This window comes from Rhineura floridana, chromosome 16, assembly GCF_030035675.1.
Source record: "Rhineura floridana isolate rRhiFlo1 chromosome 16, rRhiFlo1.hap2, whole genome shotgun sequence".
Classification (NCBI taxonomy): domain Eukaryota; kingdom Metazoa; phylum Chordata; class Lepidosauria; order Squamata; family Rhineuridae; genus Rhineura; species Rhineura floridana.
The window spans coordinates 36637582-36661907 of NC_084495.1; the positions used below are offsets into that span (position 1 = coordinate 36637582).

At 47.6% G+C, this 24326-nt stretch overlaps 1 protein-coding gene across 1 annotated transcript in view; it reads right to left on the reverse strand.

Moving 5' to 3' along the window:
- Window positions 1-556: 556 nt before the first annotated feature.
- HS6ST2 (heparan sulfate 6-O-sulfotransferase 2) overlaps window positions 557-24326 on the reverse strand; it is a 147147-nt gene continuing 123377 nt past the window's right edge. Inside the window, exon 2 of the mRNA XM_061598210.1 lies at window positions 557-1807. Coding sequence (XP_061454194.1) covers window positions 1108-1807 — 700 coding nt within the window. The 3' untranslated portion in view covers window positions 557-1107. The remainder of the gene's footprint in view (window positions 1808-24326) is intronic.

Consider the following 24326-nt stretch of genomic DNA (forward strand, 5'->3'; position numbering starts at 1 on the left):
TATGTACCAAAAGCAGTTGGTGGCTTTTGAAAATATATTAACGAAATAAAATAAAATGATCAAGAGTGGCTGGGGGATGCTTTGCTCTCTGTGTGTTCCCCACACGGAAACTAGCTGATGAAAAATTATCATGACCATTATGCTCTGAATTTCTAAGCACTGGAAACAAGCATTTTATTTGCCGCAAACATCCACTTCTCAACGGATCACTGCTCCGGCCCCCAATGGGCAGCGTTCAATGGGAATGGCTAGGACCATGCTGGCCACAGGCCCTATGGGCTGCGCTTCACTGCATCTGGTATTAAATTGAACAGTCACCACTCTGCTACTGCCTACCTTACAGGGCTTTCACCCTTGAGACGAAAGAAGAGGCAAGTACACCCACAGAGGATCGACACAGCTTTCAGTTCAATACTGGAAGTTCAGGCTGTGTGCCGCTCAGTTCTCCCTCCCTTATCTTTACGGGTCTTTTGGCTGAACAGTTTGAAGATTTCCCTGGAAGGCTATATAGATCAGGGAGGGGGAATACCTGTGGCCCTCCCAATGTTGCTGGACTCCAGCTCCCAGCAGCCAGCACGGCCAACAGTCAAGGATGATGGAAATCGTAGTCTTAATACCATCTGGAGAGCCACAGGGTTCCCATCCCTGCTGTAAAAAAAAAAAAAAAGGTTGATGGTCCCCTCGCAATGCACTGGTCACATATTGCACATCATAAACATACTTTCCCCACCTGAAAATGCAATAAAATCCCCCAACTTCCTTGGCTGTAACCATAACAACCACATCATCCAATTTTTAAACTCTGTTGTCCCCCAAGTAATCTTTTCTGATAGCGATTACTAGTTTTAGTTGTTCTGCTAAACAGGCCAGCTTTTTTTTTTTTTTTAAATCTGAGACACACAGATATGAAAAGGTCAACCCACATACGGTACAACATTTAATGCAAAGAGCATTTGGGCAAAGGCCACGCATCGGAGGCCCTTGTGTCCATTCCTCAACCCTCGAAGAAGCAAAGGTTTCTTGGTTATTTTGTCCTCTGCGTTTTGCAATCCTGCCCTTGCTTTTTGAAATCAGGACCCTTCTAAAAACTAAAGCCAGCCCCTGTCATTATCGCCACTGCTCCACATTCCCGACATAGTCCGTCGTGGCATTTGCGCTGCTCTGCTCCTTGCTGTGAACCTGCCTGGCCCTCCAGAGCCTCCTCTGCTCCTGACGCTTACGCCTGGCCTCTTGGTGCTCCTTCTGTCTCATGTATTGGTACCTTTGCAAGAAAAGATCCTTTGCATAATCGTAGAGCTCCATATCTAAAAAATTGAGAGCCTCAATGTGCTTCTGAGTCTCTTTGTCAATGTCCACACTGGAAGCCCGTGTGCTATTGTACTGCGTGAACGGTGAGATGAAGACCATGTTAAACGTCTTCTCAAAGAGATACTGAGTCTTCCGCTGAAATTCCGTCAGGCCGAAGAAGGCCATCCGCTTTAGGTTCTCCTTGGCGCTGTCCAGAAGAACCTGGTTCCGTTGCTCTTCTGGCATGACGGACAAATTGTAACATCCCACCAGGCTGAGGTCAGCCAGCATGCGGACTTGGCGGTTGTTGGCCAGGTTGTACGGGCAATCCATGAACTCTTGCAGAGAACAGCCAGACCAGTCGTCCCCCGAGTAACAGCTGGGCAACTCTTCGGAAGTTGGCGATCTTCCGTCACAAACGTGCAACGAAGCTTTCCAGGTTGCTCCTCTTTGGACATGCCTCCATTCGCTCAAGTACCGAGACACCGGGTCTCGGAGGATCGTGATGTAGTAGAAATTCCTGAAGGGGGAATGAAAAGGAGGGCAAAGAGAGATTTAAAACCACACCAATGTGTGTTCCTTCATTCGACAGTACCAGGGATGGAGGACCTGGTGGCCATTCAGATGTTCCTGGGCTACATCTCCCATCACCCCGACCTTTGGCTGTGGTGGCCAGGGCCAACGGGTGATGAAGTCCAGCAACTTCTAGAGGGCCGTAGGTTCCCCATTCCCAGATGACACATTTGGGAAGGGCTACCAGAATGGAAACACTTAAACAGCTTTCCCCGGGCTAGTGCCCTCTGGACATTTTGGACTATAGCTCCCATCAGCGCCAGTTTCCTATGGCCATGCTGGCTGGGGCTGATGGAAGTTGGGAGTCCAAAATATCTGGTGGCTCCCTGCACTTCCTTGATTTGTTATTTTAAATTCTCTCTGAGACCGAATAGCAGGAGGGATGTGGCTGGAACGGCAGCCCTGAACTGGCCCCAGCTGAGCATCAGAAACTTCATAACTGAAAAAGAGCAAACCACGTAACTGAGGAAACTCCCCCTAGGCCCAAGGCATACCAACAGGCTGCTGGATCCTCCCTAGCTGGTCCGCAACACACCAGTCACCCTATTATGGGGTGGGCAGTATTTTTCAGCCTAAGGACCGCATTCCCTTCTGAGCAACTTTCCGGGGTCCACATACCAGTGATGGGCGGGCCAGAGACAACAGTGGACAGTGCAATGAATGTGAACTTTAACCTCTGTGCAAGAGGCTGGTTTCTACACACCCGCACAGCCCCCCCTTCCAACCAGGAAAGCAAGAGGCATGTATTTATTTCTATGCATTTTAATTTACTGTAATGTTTGTGTTTTTATTGTGTATTTTATTATATATGTGTGCAATTTTATTGTAGCTGCCCTGAGTGCCCTATTGCAGGGTACAAGGGTGGGATAGAAAAATGTATTTATTTTTTGATTTATATCTCGCTTTATATTTATATAAATATATTTATATTTTATATTATTTGAAATTATAAATAAATAAATTTATGAGACTTCAAGGACATGTCCCAACCCAGGCAAAAACATGCAAGGAAGGTGCAAAGCAAGGGTGGCAAGGGCTGTGGCTTTGAAGGAGGTGTGGGGCTTGGGGAGAGTCCCATGGGCCTGGCAGAGAAGCCTGGGGGCCACCTTCAGCCCCTCACCCTATGAACTCACACACGGGGGGCTGAGAACGGCAGTTGTATGTGCCATGCATGACATAACTCACCACAGAGAACAGCACAGGCCACAAAGCCAGCCCTCTGCCCCCCAAACCTGTATCTTCTAGCAAAGTTTTTAAAACAACCACCAGGAAGAAGAAAAATGAAATAGAAGAGCATGAAAAGAACAGTTTTATAGGTAAACAGAAATGAAGTCCTGAAGGCGGAATCTTCTTGTCCAAAGCGTTTTGCGTAAAAAACAGAAAAGCCATAGATTTCTCTCTCCCCCCCCCCCGGCTCCACTTGCCTGTGAAGAGTGAGTCAGTGGTTTTGTAAAATTCACAGCATCATCGATCTCAAGGGCTGCTCCAGGGAGCAGCTACTCAGGCTGTCAGCATATAGACTCAAATGTCAAGGAGGACTGCTGGGGCGGAGCAGCTGCGGCTTAGAGCAGAGATGGCCAGGCAAAAAGGCAGAGCTGGGAACCTGCTGAGACCCTCGTGGTCAGCACCCAAACCCCTCACTGTGACTCCACCCACCGGGGGGTGCACTGGGCTCTGAGGCGCTGCAGAACAATCTCAGAGAGAGGCTTGCATTCCAGATCCCTCAGCTCTGGAACAGCCTGCTGAAGAAGGCTCAACAATCCTTGTTACGGTTTTAGAAATGGGTGTCGAGCTTTCTTTTTCAGCAGGCATATGGCTGACTGACACCGCTATCTCTATGCAACTTTACTTGGAAACAGTGATGTCGTGTGTGTTTTTTCCCCTTTGGAAAATTTTGAATTGGGTAATCTGCATCAAAGTGATCTAACTTAGCACACTTATTTTACTTGTATTTAGTAAACAAAGGTAAAAACGTCAAAACTGCCAAACTTGCCTAGTGCTGTCTTTGTAATTAGCATCCATTTGTTGTTTGTAATGACAAAGGTTTCTTTCAGTGGAAAAATGAAGCACTGGCAAGTTTTCCCACATCACATCACTGCTTGGGAGCACATCTCACTGTGTCCAAAGAGGTTTATTCCCACAGGGTGACAGCCTTAATGACTTTCATGGCTATTCAGGGGCTTTCAGGTCCTGGAGCAGGGTCTGGTTTGCATGAGGCAGCCATCGTGCCAAAGGTAATAAGCAGGTCTAGGTCCAATCCGTGCCAGAATGGGAGACTGCCTGGGACCCCCATGCACGCTGACTGTTTTGGAACAAAGGTGGAGGCTGTTATGATAACACATACATACATCCTGGGTGCAGCCAGACTCTGTGTAAGCGTCGTACAAGTGAATTGGGATGAACACTCAATAAGGAGGTTGTCTGGGGCACGCGTAGAGGCTGACTTAAGGAGGGCATGGGCAACAAGAAGGCTGCACCAAAGCCTTCGTGGGAAAGGTAGGATCTGAATGAACTAAGAGCATAGAAAGCTGCCTTATACGGAGTCAGCCCCGGTGGTCCATCCAGCTTCCTACTGTCCACACTGACTGGCAGCACCTTTCCAGGGTTTCATATAGGGGGTCTTTCCCAGCCCTACCCGGAGATACTGCCAGGGACTGTACCCTGCACAGTCTGCATGCAAAGCAGATGCTCTATCACTGAACTATGGGCCTTCCCCGAAGAGAGGATGCAATACACAAATGGGGCCAACCAGACCTCCAAAGGGAAGGGGAATTCCGTTAACTCTTACTGAAAAAACCTTAGAGGTCATGGAAGGAAAGCTGCAAACAATTCTCTTTAATTTGTACAGTCTCTTCCCAATTGCTGCCAATGGCTGGACACACCACAAGGTGTCACTGTTCCACAAAAAACTGAGGATGCACAGGCTTTAAGAGCAGAACAGGAGCCGAGCAGCTGCTCCGAAGACACCAACTGCAGCGTGTGTGGACATGTGCATGCAGGTGCACACACACAACAGCCACACTCTTTCCATTAAAAAAACAATCCTGAGAAAAAAACACAAAAAGGGACAAGTTAAATGAAGAAGAGATGACAGACAGAACGCCAGCAGGAGAGGTTCGAAAACACACAAGGCAGACCCCTGAACATTTTAACCTTGGACTGGGTATGACTCTGCCAGAGACCAAGTTGAAGACCTCCCCTTTTATCAGATGTACACCCCAGTTTTCCTCCAAAGAGTTCAGGGCAGGCAACATGGGATTGTCTCACTTTATCCCCACAACCGTTGGGTTGGGTTTGGCCAGCTCATCGCCAACCTGGTGCCCTCCAGATGTTTTGGACCACAGCTCCCACGAGCCCCAGCCAGTTCAGCTGTGCTGGCTGGGAATGATGGGAACCGTGGTCCGAAACAACTGGGGGGCCCCAGGGATGGTGAATTGCAGGTGACGCTGTCTCCTTCACGTGTTTCCTGGCAACATCTCATGAACACAGAACACAGCCCAGTGCTGCTTCCCAGTTTTCTTTATCTGGATGTTATCGGGGGAACACAGGGTGCTTGCAGACATGTTGCCCTTGCTGGGTGGCCTCTGCCAACGTCTGTCTCTCATCAGTTCTCTCTCACCACTTTCAAAGGGTTGGCGTGTGTGTGTGTGTGGGAAGCACCACATCCCAGAAACTACTACCTTCACCTACTAGCGGCTGGTGGCTCCATGACAGTGGGGCAGTGGAATCTGCTCCAGGGTCTTAGTCCGAACCTCCTCTCTGACGGTTCAGACTAAAACCCAGAGCGGATTCCACTGCCCCACTGACATGCAGCCACCCGCCGCCACGGCCTGCACCACATCCAAATCTCGTCCCCAAATATTCTAGCTGCCAAACTGCTCATTCTGGCTGTGCCTCATGGGCAGAGCCCCCCATTCTCACCTTCCCCTGCATAGGTGGGAAATGGCATTGCTCAGTGGAAGAACGCAGACAGTTATGAGCTGCAAGGGTGGGCATGTGGGGAGAGGAAAGACCCATGTAATACAAAAAGGCACAGATGGTGGTAAGTATGTACTTAACAATACATACGGGGAAAGGGCACTGGCTCAGCCGGAGAGCGTCTGTTCTGCACGCAGAAGGTCCCAGGTTCAATCCTCGCCGGCATCTCCGGGTGGGACTGGAAATAAGATTCCCGTCTGAAACCCCAGAGAGCTGCTGCCAGTCAGTGTAGACCAGGGATGGGTAAAATCTGTGGCCCTCCTGATGTCGCTGGGCTCCAGTTCCCATCATCCTTGCTCACTGGCCGCGGTGCCTGAGGATGGAGTCCAACAACACCGGTTCCCCATCCCTGGAGGTCGATGGGCCAACGTCTAAGGCCGCTTCCCGGGTCCCTCTGCGTTTGGGTAGGAGAGCCGGGTCTGCGCAAAGGGGGACTGGCCCTCCCTTTGGGGCAGCCAAGGAGCCAGCAAAGAATCGCAAAGACAACGGTCACTGTGACAATCGATAAGGAGAGATCGTGGAAAGAGGAACATGCCCTTTGGCAGGACCGATGCAGGCAGCGTGCATCTCACCAGAGCGCTCAGATTCTTTTAACCTTTCCGCTTTATAGCCTTGGGTTGGAGCTGATGGCAGAAAGGGGGTTCCGAGGTTAGATACAGAGTGAGAGAGGGAGGGAGAGAGGGAGGGAGGGAGGAGGCACAGATGGGTTCAGAGAAAGAGTGCTACTTATTCTGCAAAGTAGCAGGGCCTCTTCCATCGGAAATGACTTCTCTCCGAGATGAAGGCACCCTTGGCAACTGTGCAGGAATCGCTGGTGTGGAAATGGCTTTTTAGGAGAGAACGCAGATGGATCATGCAAGTTAACTAACGGCAGTGCTATGAGCCAAGCAGGCAGGCAAAGAAAAACAAAAACAACAGAAATAAAGGCTTGAGGACCACGATAATATTTCCAGAGCAACAATGTGAGTTGTTGAGGTGGATTGGGGGGGGGGCAGATACATGTGGAACATTTGCTGTGTTGGGGGGCTGAGAATGCTAACAATTAAATGAAGGGAAAGTGAACTCTTGTTGTGATGTGTAGGGTTTCCAGCTCTGCGTGTGTCTTTTCACAAGCTTAAGAAAGCAAATTAATAGGGCCTTTTTGGTCTACGTTCTCCTGTCGTGCTCTAGGGGTCAGCTCTGGACCCATTAAGACTGCATGGGCACTTCTTCTAACCAGAGTTCTAGAAACTTATCTCTCTCTTTTATGATTATCCAGGCCCTCGAAACTCTCTCCTGGTCACATACCCTTCTTCGCCACACCCCTCAGTGGCCCTGATTCAAAGCCTCCTTGAGTGTTTCTGCCTGGCTAGAATGTGTCCTTGAAGTCTGACAATGCCTTTTGCTTGCCCGGATGGAGGACAGAGTAGGGTGTGCAAGCGTATGTGTAGAAGTGAGCTTACTGTGTGGAGGTAACATCTACATTTGATGCTCCGCCCACTTTTGCCTCTGGACCTGCCAACCACTGGCATGCGGCCCCTGGGAGGTTACTCAGGAGGGAACGCGGCCCCAGGGCTGCAAAAAGTTCTCAGCCCTGCGATCCAAGGTGCTTTACCTGGAGACTCTGGGGACCGAGCTGGGAAGTTCCTATTCAGACTTTTTAAGCTTCAAGATCAAACTGGCATCTGCGGAGGCTTAAGAGAAGTTTCCAGAAGAGCCTCCGTGTTCCTTCAGGGGCCGGCAATTCAGAGGAAAGGAAAGCTGTGGGAGGAAGCAAGGATTTGCTACTGAGCGGGGAAAGGCAAAGCCCAGAGCAGAGATTTGGAGTTCCTGAGGCATGCGAAATGGAATTAAAGCAGCACTTTGGGGGATCTGCTGATGGTCAAAAGCAACGAGAGGGAGAGCTGCAGGCAGGGAGTGTCAGATGGCTGATGACTTGGCATCAGCAGCACAGCTACCCGAAAAGAAAGTGGTGCAGACTAGCCAGGTTTTTCCATTATCATCTGTTGTTTTATGATCATCTTTGGCAAAGCGCAAGGACACGTGAGCCAAAGGGACGCTGCCACCATTCCCGTATGCATTTATCCTTTGAGCACAGCAATTCCAGTTACATCAGCTGGTCACCTCAGTCTAACTGCTCGTGTCCCAGGCTATGGTCTAAAGGCACATGAGGCCAGCGCCCTGCTGAAGCTAAGCAAGGTCAGGTCTGCAAAAGAGGCTTAAAGAAGTTCTTAAAGCGAATCTAAAAAAATGTAACATGAACATCGACAACCGGGAAGTCCTGGCCCATGAACATCCCAAATGGAGGTTGGCTATTATCAAAGGTGCTGTGGACTTTGAGGAAGCACGAATACAGGGCAAATGGGACAAACGAGCTAAGCGGAAGGCACATCAAACAAATCCTCATCGCGGCCATCTTCCATCTGGAAACCTATGTCCTCACTGTGGGAGGCTGTGTGGATCCAGAATTGGCCTCCACAGTCACTTATGGACCCACCGTTAAAGACCTTACTCTAGAAGACAATCTTACTTGGCCACGAGTGATCGCCAATGAATGAATGGTCAGTGCCTGGATGGGAGACCGCCTGGGAACCATATGGAAGCTGCCTTGGGTTTCTAGCGTGAAAAGAAAGAAAGGTGATGGTGTCCCCGCACTTGTAGTGCGAGTCGTTTCCGACTCTTAGGGTGACGACTTGCGACGTTTACTAGGCAGACCATATATATGGGGTGGGATTGCCAGTTCTGTCCCTGGCCTTTCTTTACCCCCCAGCGTATGCCAGGTACTCATTTTACTGACCACGGATGGATGGAAGGCTAAGTGGACCTCGACCCCTTTTATCAGAGATTCGACTTCCTCCTTTAGTTGGAATCGAACTCTGGCCGTGAGCAGAGCTTTGGCTGCGTTACCGCTGCTTACCACTCTGTGCCATGGAGGTATAAATGTAATAAATAAATACATTTCAGCACTCACATAAGAAGAGCCTGGCTGCTGGATCAGGCCAAAGGGGGGCCACCTAGTCCAGCGCTGTGTTCTCACAGCGCCCAACAAGATGCCCACTATGGGAAGCCCACAAGCAGGATACAAACAGGGCAACACTCTCCCCCACTTGTGATTCCCAGCAACTGGAATCCAGGGGCATGCTGCTTCCAACAGCAGAGGTAGAACATACCCATCAGGGTATGTAGCCACCGATAGCCTTATCCTCCCTGAATTTATGGAACCCTCTTTTAAATCCACTTGGTGACCGTCGCTGTATTTAGTGGGAGCAAATGGTAAGATACACTAGCAACAGCAACAAAAGGAGAATTCGAAAGACAGCCTTGTTTTAAGGATGCGCTGTGTGAAGACGTACCTCCGTTTGTGGGCCCAGAAGCTTCCAACATGTCACTTCCCTGGATGGCCCCAAGTTCTAGTATTACAAAAGAGAGAGAGAAACATCTTTCTATCCATTTTCTCTATCCACCTGTTTACAGGAAGAATCTACATAAAGATGGAGTAGAAGTGTGGCTTTCTTTATTTGTAAGAGAAGCCAGATATCCTTACAACTGAACTGTTTATTCAGGAGAACAACCACACCAATCATTCCTAAAAAGACTGTCGGCCGCAAGCGGTGGTGAGGGAAATCACACCATGGTTCACTCAGAAGAGGACCAGGGATCCTAGTGTGACTAAGGAGGTATTGGAGCCGGGTCCATGCTCTAGGCTATTGTTGCTGCAGATCAGGAGGTGGCTAATGTGGTGCCCCACATATGTTGTAGGACCAGGACTGCAACTCCTGTCATCCTTGACACATGACCAGTTCTGCTGGGGCTTATGGGAGTTGGAGTTCAACAATGTCTGGAGGTCATCACAATGGCTCCCCTCTCAATAGATGCTTCCCAGTGCTCAGGGCCTTAAGTACCCTGTATAGATCTTTGACCCTCCCCCTGATGAGCAGAGTTTAAATCCATTGTGGAAATCTGTTTTAAAAATCGAAGAATAAATTGTTTAAAAATCTGCAAATTTGTTTCATGCACAGCTCCAGCCCCAAGTCCTTGGATAGAATTTGTGAGACAAAATTTTGTCAGCTGCCTGCCAAGTGGCGATTTTACATTCTCTTGTGATGGAGATGCTGACTGCATGTTACGAACATAAGAACAGCCGGTGCATTCATTGGCGATCACTTGTGGCCCGAGTAAGATTGTCTTCCAGGATAAGGCCTTTAACAATGGGTCCGTAAGTGACTGTGGAGGCCAATTCTGGATCCACACAGCCTCCCACAGCGAGGACATAGGTTTCCAGACGGGAGATGGTCACGATGAGGATTTGCTTGACATGCCTTCCGCTTAGCTCATTTGTCCCGTTCTCCTTGTACTCGTGCTTCTTCAAAGTCCACAGCACCTTTGATAATGGCCGTCCTCCAACTGGGATGCTCATGGGCCTGGTGGATCAGGCCAGTGGCCCATCTAGTCCGGCACCCTGTTCTCACAGTGGCCAACCGGATGCCTGTGGGAAGCATGCAAGCAGGTGCTGAGCGCAACAGCACTTTCCCTTCAAAGCATTCAAAGCACAGCCATCATAGCTAGTAGCCATTTACAGCCTTCTCCTCCATGAATCTGTCTAACCCTCTTCTAAAGCCATCCAAGTTGGGCACCATCACTGCCTCTAGGGGGAACAAATTCCAGAGTGTAACTATGCACTGAAGGACTTTCTTTTGTCTGTCCTGAATCTTCCAACATTCAGCTTCATTGGATGTCCACAAGTTCTAGATGATGACAGGAGGGGAAAAACATTTCTCTGTCAACTTCCTCCACACCATGCATAGTTTTAGTCATCTCTATAATGTCTCTTCTTTCTTGCCTTTTCTCTAAACCAAAAAAAATCCCCCTCCCCATGTTTTCCAAGTTTGTTTGCACAGCGGCAGTTTGGGCTCCAAACCATTCCACAGCTGACTACAGCTGGAGACAGGAATACTGCTCTGAGTCACCAAAGTTGTTCTTCCACTATATCACAATTACTGTATATTGGGCGATGGGAAGTGGCTGCATAACTCTGGAGAAAAGTTGCTTGCAGAAAAAACAACATCTAGCCACAGCCCATTTTCTGTTGTTCGTAATTAATACATTACAGTGTAATTTCTTATCTTACTATTCCCAGCGGAAATGCACCACACCAGAGTGTCTTGAATGCATATTTATTGTTGTTTTCAAGGTCAAGCATATGGATTCAAAGGGGGGGGAAAGCTGCACTTCCTCCCAGGCAGAAGGAGCTAGTATCAGGTGGTCTTGCATCTCCATTCCGGGTGGCACAAGAGACTTGTAAAAGCCCCAGTTTGAAGTCACAGCCCATTAAGAAGAGAGAGAAACCATTTCCCCCTAAGCGTTGAATGCTTTTAGCGAACACAAATGCCAAGTGCCTTTGAGGAGTCCTTTGCGTTTCCTCCTGTTAGCATCTAGTGAATTAAAGTCTCGTGTTATGAACCAAACCTCAGCATCGCTGTCCTGCGAAAACAACCTGGAATGTGGAAAGGGGCTTTGTGCTCAAGGATCAGATGTGCTACCAGATTCATTGGAAAGCCTGAGGAAAGGTTTCAGTATTCGGGGATTTTGAGAAGTGTGTAAAATTATGTAGGGCATGAAGAAAGCAGACAGAGAAAAGGTTTTTCTCCCTCTTTCACAGCAGTAGGGGGCATCTAATGAAGCTGAATGCTGGAAGATTCAGGGCAGACAAGAGAAAGTACCTTTTCATGAAGAGCAGAGTTAATTTACCCCACAAGAGGAGGCAGCGATGGCCACCAACTCCCAAAGAGTGAACCAAGTCCTTGTCTCCCATTACCATCTGCCTGATGACAGTGAAGAAGATGCAGCGTTGGGATTCTCTGGGCAGGTTCATGTAGGAGCAGGTGAACTTTCACGTACTTTGGACCCAAGCAATTTAGATTAAAACCAGCACTTTGCAATGGACCAGGAGCCAGTGTAGCTATTCTGAAGCTGGCATAATATTCTCTACACATCCAGTCCCAGCTAATAACTGTGCTGCTGTAATTTACACGAATTACCAGAACTAGTTTATCTGAAAGACCGTTGTGCCCCTGATATCACCAGTCGATCACTGTGCTCTGCAGGCGAGGGCCTCCTGCAGATACCCTCTTATCAGGAGGTCCGTTCCACACAATACAAGAAGCAGACTTTGAGTGTAGTGGCACCTCCCCTTTTGGAATGCCGTCCCCTTAAATATTAGACAGGCGCCGTCTCTGTTATCTTTTTGGCACCTACTGAAGACCGTCCTCTCTCAACAAGCCTTTTAAGTAGAGACCTTATCCCAGTCTGCGTCTGTGTTGGAACTGCTTTTTAATATGTGTTTAAAGCTTTTATAAAAATATGTTTTTAAAGATGTTTTGTTTTAATATGTTTTAATGTCTGCTTTTATGATGTTTTAGAGTGTTTTGATGTTTTTGTTTGCCACACTGGACTCCTACTGGGAGGAAGGGTGGGATATTATTAGTAGTATCAAATGCTTTGTAAATATTTCTTCTTGCTTTTCTCTTGTTAGTGAGTAGCATGTACCTTTTTAGCATTCAGTAATTAGTTTACATTTAAGTGACTTGAAACTGAACTTATTATTATTATTATTATTAATAATAATAATAATAATAAACAGCTTTCAAACAGTCATCAAAAAGGCAGTCTAATATACAGCACAGTGAATTAGTCTAAGCCATACAAATGTAAGCATCACACTGTGCAGTTTGCATCGCCACAGACTGGTGGTTCTGCAATCTGCAGGGTGAACAGTTCCCCCCACCTGCCGCTCCCACTGCCCACCTTGGCAAGCAGACAAGGTGGTGGCAGTGGCTCCCTGGCAGGCAGGCAGGCAGCCTCCATGTGCCAGTGGCAGCATGGGTGGGAGGGCAGAGCAGGTGGGAGGCCAGTGTGCGGCCTACTCTGCAGCAGAGTTTCTTGGGGGGGGCAGCGGCAGCAGCCTGGATAGGTGGGCTGGAGTCCGGTGTGCAGCCTAGGTGCATCATGCCATGGCAGTGTCTGTCCAGGGTGGCCCAGGAGAGGGACAGTGCGGGGCAGTGGCAATGGAACAGGCAAGGCAAGCAGTTTGGCAAGGGGAGTGGAGTTGCCGGAGGTTGGCAGGCAGAGGCCCTCTAGTAATAAAATGCAATACAATATCAGAAACAAAAGAAGCAATAAAAATGCAATTAAAATAATTATGAATGCTTAACATGGATGCACCGCGGACCACTTGAATGAAGCTTGCAGACCACTGGTGGTCCACGGACCACAGTTTGGGAACCCCTGGTCTCAACAAAATGATGGCAATGAATGGATAACTGCGGCCGGTTACTTAGTGGTTACCTAGGGGAGCTAGGGCTGGTGTGGGGCACAGCCACGTTGTCAGCTCCTCCCACATCCCTGAGGCTTCTCACATTACCACCTGACAGGATAAGTGTTACTGCCCCTACCACTGGTCAAACGGACATTATAGCCGTACAACACATACACAAATATTTTACAGGCTACACTGATGCTATCTAAAAGGAGTTGCAGGAAGTAGTTTCAGATGGTAATCACTGACATTTTGGTGGCACGTGACCTGCAAAAGCCTCCAAAGTCTCCCCTTCCACATGCAACAGCTTACAGAACAAGGAGTGTGGCTGTTTTTCATTCTTGAGAGTCCAGTCACTCTCCCAAGAGTCTTTAATGCTTCACTGATAAATAACACAGCACATAAAGATTTTATTTGGGGGGTGTGGGGGGGGGCGGCGGCTAGGAGATGGGAAGCCTGCACAGAGTTGTATATTATGAAGGCAAATCTATTTCGCCTACTGAAAAGTTTGCTCCAGGAGACAAATTTGGTGCTTTTGACATTCAGGAAATTACAGTCATCTGTAAAACACGACTGATATGCCACAGCTAGCATTTGCATTGCTGCTACATAGACAGAATACAGAGGTTAACAGCTACGTTATAGCCTACCAAAAGCTAAATTCCTTTGGTGGAAAAGTCAGACTCTGAAATAAAAAATTCTACAGTTGTTAAGGTTAAAAGAAGGTTATAAAACCAGGGGCAGCTGATACAATAGTTCTGAAGGTGTCAGCCACTGTGAGAAGGCAGCATGAAACTGAGGCATCCCTTGTTAAGATCAGAATTATTGTCACAGCCTATCCAGTCTATGTTCTCAGAGGGGCCCTTTGCTGGATGCTGGGATGTTATTAGGGCAGAGGTGGTTGGCAATGGGATTCCAAAGGTGTTCCTCCCAATACTGTAGTTTACTCATCAGTAGTACCTATTTGGCAGACAGACAGTCCTGGGCTAGATGCACCAATGGCCTGATTCAGCATAAGGCAGCTTACTATGCTAAACACACACTTTATCTTGCCCAGAAATTGTGTCGTGCATCAATCACTGTTAGCATACACTGCATTCTGCATTTCTGAGCATTTTTAAGGGAGATGTGAGATACTGCATGTTTATGGAGAAGCAAGTTCTACTGTGTTTTATGGAACCTACTCACAGGCAACAGATGGCATCGTATAGTGGCATAGTGGCTGAGCTATGCATCAAGAAGTCCTTAGTTCAAACCTCACCTTTGCCATGAACTCAGCAGGTCAGCCTTTGCCAACCTAGCATCCTCCAGATGTTTTGCACTACAATTCCAGGCCAGGTTCCAGTCGCTTGTGTTGATATACAAAGGCCTGAACAACTTGGGTCTTGGATATCTAAAGGGTCACCTTATATCCAAGACATGATTCACTAGAAAAGACAATAATGCTGGGAAAAACAGAAGGGAGTAGAAAAAGAGGAAGGCCAAACAAGAGATGGATTGATTCTATAAAGGAAGCCAGAGACCTTTATAGGGTGGTTCATGACAGATGCTCTTGGAGGTCACTGATTCATAGGGTCGCCATAAGTCGTAATAGACTTAAAGACACATAACAAGAACAAAATATCCAAGCCTCATCACTGAGAATACCCAGAGTTGTCCCCCATGTTCAAGAGGCCCAACTGGCCTCAACCATAATTTGGGTGCTGCCAGTCACATGCTCTGGAACACGCTTTCAGCAGAGATTCAGCAGGAACCCTCAGTTTTTACTTTTAGGCATCTCTTAAAGACTTTTTTATGCTGACAGGTCTTTGCAGTTGTTTAAATATTTCCTTGAGTAGCCCGCCATTTTAATGATTCCTTTGTATTGCTTTTAATGGGTTTTTAGTTAATGATGGCTCCTTAAAGCAGAGGGAAGCTGTGACCTTGGGCCAAAGGGGCATTTGAAATCTCCCAGCCAGATGAAAAGTTGCCGTCTTCCCTTCTCTCTCAGGATTTCAGTGACGGCTCTTGAGCCCATGTCAGAAAGTGGAGAGAGCAACGGATTCAGAAATGTAGGGGACATTATTACAGAAGATGATTTGGCAAGTTTAATTAGCGTACTATAAATACTAACATTTTTTACCCTGGTGACGAAAGACTAACAGAGCAACAGGCAAAGTATTTTCCAGCTCAGCCTCCTGTAATTTTAATTTAAGCTCCCATTGATTTCATTTAGTGCAGCCAGGGTTTGCGACGAGGGAGTTGGTATGAACTGAAAATACCGAGTGTAGCCTGAACCCACCAAGGCACTCTGGTATTACCGAGTAATGGAAGGGGATTCTGGTTTAATTGAATTGGAAAGGCAACACATATTAGCTAAGGAAACTTAATCAGTGCAATAGAATTAAAATGGGGTAGTCAGACAACCCATCCTGATTAAGTCACTCGCAAACAGTTTGGCAATCATCGCAGAGGCTTGCAGTGTTAATGATCTAAAGTCACTCATCCCCCTCAGGGAGGAAGTTGAAATTCTATAGCAGACAATTAGAATATTTAAAACCCGGGTCTTTTTCAAGACAAAACCTCACTTCCACAGCTGAGATGAGATGGAGCCTCTAACTCTTCCAGGCCTTTGAAAGTTGCCATTTTATGGCACAAAACCCATCACACGCTGCCGCAAGTTGGATATGACAGGGGTGCAAATGACATCGACAAGCTCACACGAAGCCAAAGAGACACTGTCTAGTCTGTAGCCGTGGGGTATGTGTGAGATAATTACCTTGAGCCCCTGTGTAGTCCTCTTCTTTCAGATCCACTCTATTTTATGGCTCTGTTCTGTTCTGTGGTCTGCTTGCATCGCCAACTCTAAGGCTACCAAATCAAGCTCTCCAAGTGTGTGTGCAGGAGGAAGAGACAGCTAGGTTGCAAGGGTCTGTTCAACAGAGTTCTGGAGAGCTACAGCATTTTTGAAGGAAAGGATTTCTCTCTCTCTCTCTCTCTCCTCTCTCTGGAATTGTGAAGTTCTAGTCTAAGGGATGTCCCTTAAAACAGGGGATACCAGCCCACCCGGAGTTTCTGGCACTGCAGACCAATTTCAAGTGCTGATTGCCACTTCCTGCCCACATATTTGAAATGCAAGCAGCTTTGAAGCACCAGCCATTGCCCTGCTCAATCTGAGGATCTCCTACAGGGCTGAAGGAAGGTCTCTCAATCACAACTCTTGAGCTTCAGAATCATGGAAGGGGAATAGCCTACCTCAAAGGGAGAAGGAAGTGCCACGAGCCCACCTCCCACTCACCAAAGCTGCCTGCCAAAATAAAGGCTGCCAACCAAGACAGGCTTATTGAGTTTGGCCAAAAAGGTGCTCTCTAGATGTTCACGGACCATAACTTCCACCATCCCTGGCCATTGGCCACGATGGCTGGGGCTGTTGGAAGCTGACGTCCAACAACATCTGGAGGGCACAATGTTGGCTATCCCTGATACAGCTGATCGTATTTATATATTACTTCACACAGCCATGGGCATCCTGAAGTGACTGATAATTACACCCTCTCTGAAGGAGGAGGTAAGTAGCTTGGGAGAACGTCTGGATCCACTACTGTCACTTGAGGCTCAGGAGACATAATAAAATGATCTATAGATAAAATCAACAGATTTTTTAAGAACAAATGAGGAAAAAAACATTTTTAATGCAACCTTTGCTAGCCTGGGGCTCATGGGAGTTGTAGTCCCAAACATCTGGAAAATACCAGGCTGGCAAAGGCTGTTTAAATGGGAACAAGAGCACAGATGCAAAAAGTTAAGCCTTTCCTTCCTGCCTGCCACGGTCCCAATTGGATTCAGACTCTCTACTGTGGTTTCAATTAAATTTCAATGGTTCCTATCCTTCCTGCAATGCTATCCAATCCAGGATTTCTTCTTTGTCCTTGCTCTACAATATCCGCCTGAATCCCATCGGTTAGATTATGCTGTTTGTCTGTCAGCTGTGTGCCCAGCCCTGCCCTGTAGGCATGTGCAGGATGCATGTGCACAGGCATGTGCATGTGCAGGGTGGAAGGGTGAGCACACACACAAATGCATGCTTTCCCACTGCTGTAGATAAGCATCCCCAAACCCAACGGCTATGAACAGCTAGAAGTCTCAATGACCATATGCTATTTCCAGTATCAGAGGTAGTATGCCTCTGAATGCTACTTGTTGGGGATCACAGGTGGGGAGATGGTTATGTGCACAGCTTCTGCTTGTGGGCTTCCCAGAAGAATCTGGCTGGCCACTGCAGGAACCAGGATACTGGACTTGGTGGGCCTTTGGCTTGAACCAGCAGGACCCCTTCAATATTAGACAGGCGCCCTCTGTGTTATCTTTTTGGTGCCTACTGAAGACCTTCCTCTTTCAACAAGCCTTTTAAGTAGAGATCTTATCCCAGTATTACCTTACAGAGGGGTTTTCAAATTAGACCCAAGGTCCTGCAAATTGCCCATCCCTGCTTTTAGGCAATTAACCTACCCATTAAAATTTGCAGCTCTAACGACAAGTGATGCTTACCATTTATACTGCAAACATGAAAATGCTACATGCATTATAGCACTGTGTTTGTTTTCAAAATGGCCCTTTGGACATGCCCAAGACCACAAACAGCCTGTAGCAGAACTGGGTTTGGACACCCTCTACTGGAACCAATCCTCTCCTGGACATTACCCAGACAGCATCCCTTACTTGCTGATAACCCAGATCTTCTGCCACAGACAATCTCCAAGCATTAGAGAGCTGAATAAGGAAGACCTCAGGGTGACCTTGAAGCTTCCACCCCAGTGAGGGAAACTCAATTAGCAAACTTGTTTACTGTGAAATGGCCCTTCGGGGAATCCATCTGCATACCTGAGCTGCAACTCGGGAGGAGCGCTTAGCATCCTCCTGTTGCACTTCTGCCTCGCCCCCCGCTACCCTGGGGGACCCAACATCCTTTTATTCCAGCTGAAAAGTTCTAAAGGAGTTCTCCTTAGACGTCCACCATGTACAGCAACTGAACTCTCTGTGGGGGCCAGCCATGGGAACGCCAAGATTGGTTTCTCCATCCTCAGAGGTGGCAATGCTCTGCTGAAAATAGCTCAGGCTGCAGCAGATGGCTGACCTTATTTTATTAGTATCTTCTGCTTTCTTTTGGTGCACCAGCAAAATAATTTAAAAGCAAAGGCATAAAGAGACAACTTAATTACAGGTACCATAAGAGAACACGGTGAAAACATTCTGGAAGCAGAGAGAAAATGCTGGAAGTCTGCTAATAAATTTATCTCCAAGTAGTAGCAGAACAAACACACACACAGAGACGCTTGGGAGAGAAATGCAGCTTCTGTGGAACATCCGACACTGCTAAAGCAGGTTTCAGCTGGCCCCTGTTGTGCCGTCGTACTTTTTGAAGCTAACACTGTTCAAAACCGGATGTCTCTGTGCACGCGTATTTTGCTCCCTGTCACACTGCATCGTGGGCTCTGTAGTTTGTAGCTCCCAGACAAGCAGTTGGCATTGTTCTCTTGTGTGCTCTGCCCCGATGTAGGCTGTGTTCATAGACTACAAGTAGAGTGCATCGGTGCACAGAGACCAGAAGAACTGTGAAGAGGCAAATAAGACATGCAGGCAGCTGATGACAAGAGTCAGCAGCTGGAGACGGAAAGATTTGCCTTGCTGTTGTGGAAGGCTATCATGTGATCATCACTACTGTCAGGTGAACAAAATGGGCATTTTAAATCTGCCTCACAGACTTAAGCCAAGCACACATTATGCTTAGCAGCAACTTGTGTGTGTGTGCATGAAAATTATCTGATCTGGCTCAGGAATACCACAATGCACACCGAGAGTGCACGATGGCAGAAGAGCCTGCCTACATTCCATTTTAATGAAGTCATTTCCGTTTTGTTATGGACAGTAACCATTGCTCTAATCAAAATGGCTCTCATTCAAATGGGCTGTGGGAAAAGAAAACCTAACCTCTGCAAGGCTCGCTGTCGGATGCCTTCATCCATCTTCACTACCGCGAGTATAAAACTGAAAAGGAAAGCCACCAAATGGCTTGTGGGTATCTCTGTGGCAATTACTCAGTTTTTCTGGGAACACATCCCACGGCTACATCTTCTCTCTCTCTCTGGAAACCGATCAGGTGGCCATCCCAATTCCCCTCAATTTTATGCTGTGGAGTCTTCAGGAAGATCAGCTTATGTAAAGGGCAGATCTCAGCCTTTGTGGTGAGGGGCATAGGGGGCTGACCTACACTGGCCCATCTAGCTCAGTCGTGGCTACCCTGACTGGCAGAAGCTCTCCGGGGTTTCAGGGGTCTCCCTCTCAGCCCTTCCTGGAGATGCCAGGAACTGAACCTGGAACCTTTCTGCATGCAAAGCAAATGCTCTCCCACTGAGCTACGGCCCTACCCTGCCACGCAAGTCCAAGAGGAGGGAAACAAGGGGGAACGCTGCTCAGATTCACACATACTTGCACACCAAGTGACGACTGCAGCATCAACAGATGGCTTGCATGTGTGAAAGGGGTCTGATACCACCGACAGAACCGTTTACAATGCCTCAAACAGAACACTTTTCGGTTGCCAGACCACCCAGACAGAGCTGGTCTGTGAATGCAGCAACACCATGCAGGGATGTTATTGACTGGACAGTAGCTAAACAATCCCCAGGGTGCAGTGAGAGCCTCTTCAGTAGGGGCTGTATCATGGCTTTTGTCAATTGTGCATGCATGTGTGTGGAGCCACTCCCACCAGTAATAAAGCAGGAAACACGCCCTGTCTATCCCTCCCTGCTAGATCCCACAAGCCAAGATGGACACGGACGAAGAGGCACGTGGCCGGACTAACCCCTGCAAGCATCCTGCCCTGCAGCCCTCAGTGCACAATGACCAAAACGGATCCCGTAAACCACGGTCTGACGATATCCTGAACTCTTCCACAGGACCTGCCTCAATGGTGATATCCAGACTGGAAGAGACGTGAGCGACTTCATCCTCAAAGCGCTTCCCCAAACCTCTGAGCAATGAACCACCTCCACCTCTGGACTGGGTTTAGTCAGTCCGCTCACCACTCGAAGGAGCCCTGCTGGGTGGTTCACTGAGGGTGGAGTGAAGGTGGAGAAGCAAACGTTCCTCGCAGTGATTTCTGCCACACGGAAGGCACAATTATATACACTCACTTGTGTTTGGCAGTGCTCCTCACCACTGCCTATGCCCCAGGTGTCACCCAGCCTATTTAAATTGCCTGAAAACTAAGGAGCATAAGTCTCTTGGGGGTGGACCATCTTAATAGCCCCTCCCAATGGGGAGCCACAGCCAATCCAAACCTCACCAGGGAACGATCCATCCATTTAAATGCTGTGGTGTGGAATACTCCTGTTCCAGATTCCAGCCAGCTCTGCCCTTTCCCAGGATATGCCATTCCATCTCCCTTGTGTTTCTGCTCCCCCCCCCAAATACCAGCCAGCCAGCATTTCATGTGCCCATTGAGATACTCAGTCCTTCTACTTATGGAGGTGGAGGCGGGGGAAGGGATGTTTTGTGCTTAGGGTTTTTTTTGTTTCTAAAGATTTCTCATACTTTTGCAATTCTCTCCCTTTTGTCTCTGGGTGGGGCAGTTTTGGCTAAATTATCACAGCCAGAATTTCGGGAATGGAGGGAACCATTATGCTGATCGTTAACAGCTGTGGTTTATAAAGGAAAGTGGGGGGGGGAGAGGGAAGAAGGTGGACAGAGAATGCAATGGGCCGGAGATTTAGAACAGACCAAAAGAATAAGAAAAAGGTAATTTCTTCATACAATAAGGCATAATGAATTCATGAAATTTGCTGGCCCAAGACGTGGTGAGGGCTACCACCCTGGATAGCCATGGCAAGAGGATTAGACAAATGCATGGGAGAGAAGAGTCCAGTGAGTCATAATGGCTAGATGGAGGCTCAAGAACAGGGGCAAGGGCCGCATTCACTTCCAGGGGTCGCACAACAGTGGGGGTGGCCAAACTGTGTGTAACCAGACACACACCACCCTCCATTCTTTGCTCAGGCAAGCACAAGGAATTATCAGTTCAAGGACACATTCTAGCTGCATAAAATAATTGGAGAGGGGTGTAGAACAGGTCCAGTGAGGGGTGCAGCCTGGGGGGCATGGTAGAGAGGCCTGGAGGGCAGCATTTAGCCCCTGGGGCCTGCCGTTCTCCATCCCTCCTCCAGGATCAGAAGCAGCATGGCTCTGAGTATCAGCCATTGGGTCAGAACAGTGGCGAGAGGGCTGTTCCACTCGTGTCCTGCTTGTGGGCTTCCCAGACCCATCTGATTGGCCACTGTGGGAAGTAGAATGTGGGACTAGATTGTCCCCTTTTGGTCTGAGTGGGCAGGGCTGCTCTTGCACTCTTGTACACCTAATCTCTATGAATTTGACTAATCCTTGTTTTAAAAGCCATCTAAGCTCAGGACTACCACCCCGTCCTGGCTATGAGGGCCCCCCAAAATAAAAGTGCCCTATGTGTCTGTGTGTGATTCATTTCCAGAAGAGGAAAGGAAGAGCATATTCAGAACGGTGGCATTCACAGTTTAAAATCCTGAATACATAAAACAGACGACCATTACAAATTCGACTTCCGCCGGGAGGCTTTGTTCTTGCCGCAAGATAACTTATTGCTGCATTACAGCCTTCGGCACAGCAGAGCCATTTTTCACCTCCTCCATCCCCACAAACACAACTCGGCGAGGCAGGTCATGCTCCCTATCAGCACTGTGCTCACCACACGGCAGGCGCAACACGTCCCATAACGGTTCCGCCGGCTGAGACTCCGTGCCCAGGCATGGCTGCCGGCAGCTACTAATGGAATTACGTAATTGGAGGCATGTCATCTAAATCTGAACAAATTGGATTCCCTTGTCATGTGCTATTGAATCAAAACAGAAAAGAATATTCACCACTCTTATCCCCGGTAAGCCGAGGAAGGGAAGACACCATCCCTAATGTGCCGATAAGGCAAGAGTTATAAAAAAGGGGGGGGGGAAATCTTTATGATAAATTGGTGGGTTGAGGAGAAAATGCATTCCCATGAAAATCAGCCACGCTGTGCTGAAGGCTGTTAAAGTGGCAAGTTCTCCACAAAGATTCCCCCAAACGTTTTGATGGAATGTGATCCTCTATCTTCCTCCAGTCCAGCCTTCGCCAACCTGGTGCCCTCCAGATGTTTTGGACTACAACTTCCATCAGCCCCAGCCAGCACAGCCACTTGGATTCCAATTCCCATCAGCCCCAGCCAGCACAGCCATCTGGATTACAACTCCCATCAGCCCCAGCCAGCTTGACTGTTAGCAAACTGCCTTATACCAAAGCAGACTATGTACTTATCTAGCCCAATACTGTCTACTCTGACTGGCAGGGGCTTTCCAGGGTCCTAGGCAGAGAAGGGTCTTTTCTATTACCTGCTGCCTGATTATTTTAGGTGGGGATGCAAGGGCTTGAAGCTGGGATCCTCCTGCATGCAAACCATATTCTCTGCCACTGAACTGCAAGATCCAAGTTGGGTCCGTAGCACTGGCAGCAGTGTGAAAACCCAATGCTTTTAATCCCCTCCCCTGAATCCACATTAAAGGAAAGAGTGTTCACCTCATTTAAGCTTTGGAAACAAAACCCTACATTCACAGAACATGTAGGCTAAATGCCTAGTTAGATTCATTCACACACACACATCCCTAAACAAATTCACCCTTAAAAAAGGGAAACTGTCAACTTGAAAAATTATGTTACAGGTTGTGAGCATGAATAGCAGGACAGAAATGTTGCCAAATTCTTACCAGGTTAACAACCAACAGACTAAAACTATGAAAGAGAAGTTCTGCCACACACGTACGTCGCATTTAAATATCTGAATACTTGCATGTCATTCAAAAATGCAGTTTAAGTTGGTATCTAAAGTGAGAACAGTTCATTTTTAAAAGCTTGCTTCTGCCACTATGACAGCTAGAAACATGAAAGCTACACAAGAATAGTACAGATCAAAGCTGCATTCTGTCTAGTCGGGACCCAAGCATTTGGTGGAAGTCTGGAGAAAGAGGAAATCTTATCTCAGGGGTAACCTGGTGCCCTCCAAAAGTTTTGAACATCTCCCATCATCCCTGACCATTGGACATTTTGGCTTTTGGGAGCTGGAATCCAATAGCCTCTGGAAGGCACCATCTGGCTATCCCTGCCTTACCTGCAGCCAGAGAGCCCGGCATAGGCTGCAAAATCTGGGTTGCAAAACCCATTCTCACAGAACAAGAGGTTACCACATTCTGGACCATGTTTCTGCAAATGCATTTCCTTGAACCTGTATGAACAGCACAAGCAACACTCTTGAACAGATAACTGCTTGCCCAAGACCTCTCCGAAATACAGAAATAGAGATTGCTTGGGAACTCTAGGACTTTCTGTTAAAGAGACAGGAGAATAATGTGGGTCACCCTGCAAAATAACAAGTCCCGGAGTTCCTTAGTTCCTGGTGGTATTTCCTGTGCAAAGACAGGGAGTGCCAAAAGGGTTAGGGTTATAAGCTGATCGTTTTATTTTGTCTCCATTAAGGAAAGGCTGGTGTTATTTTCAATTGATTTTTGTTGGTTTAATTATTGCATTTGGTATTTTTTTCAAAATACCACAGGTCTTCCTTTTGTAAGCCTAGAGAATTTTATTTATTTATTAAGATGAATATTTGTATACCAACCTTCACAGGGGTGTGTGCACAGAAATAAAAAAGTATCAACTTAACAAAAACTATAGCAAATTAAAAACTGCAGCGACACAAAGTAGCGTCGTAAAACAACAGGATGAGGGGGATTTAAATTTAATAAGTAAAGCAACAACAGACTCTCACTCCCAGGGGAAGAGCACAAAGTCTAAGGGGCTTTTGCCAGTGCACTTGCATCATCATTGCCCCAAACATCCATGCAACATTTGCTTCTTTGGCCAGAGAGATGTTTCTTTTTCCTCTTGTGCAAAAGCAGAATATAAATTAAATATGAACACATCCTTCCATGTCTGCTTATAAATATAAATAGTCCAAAAGTACAAGGAGTGTAATCAAAAGGAAGCAGCAGAAGCGAAGGACACCAGTCAATCCATCACTACTGAAAAAGGCATGAGGCCTTTTCTGGAGGTGCAGGCAGGGGAAAGCAGTTTGCACACCAGGCCTAAAGAAATGATATGTTGACTC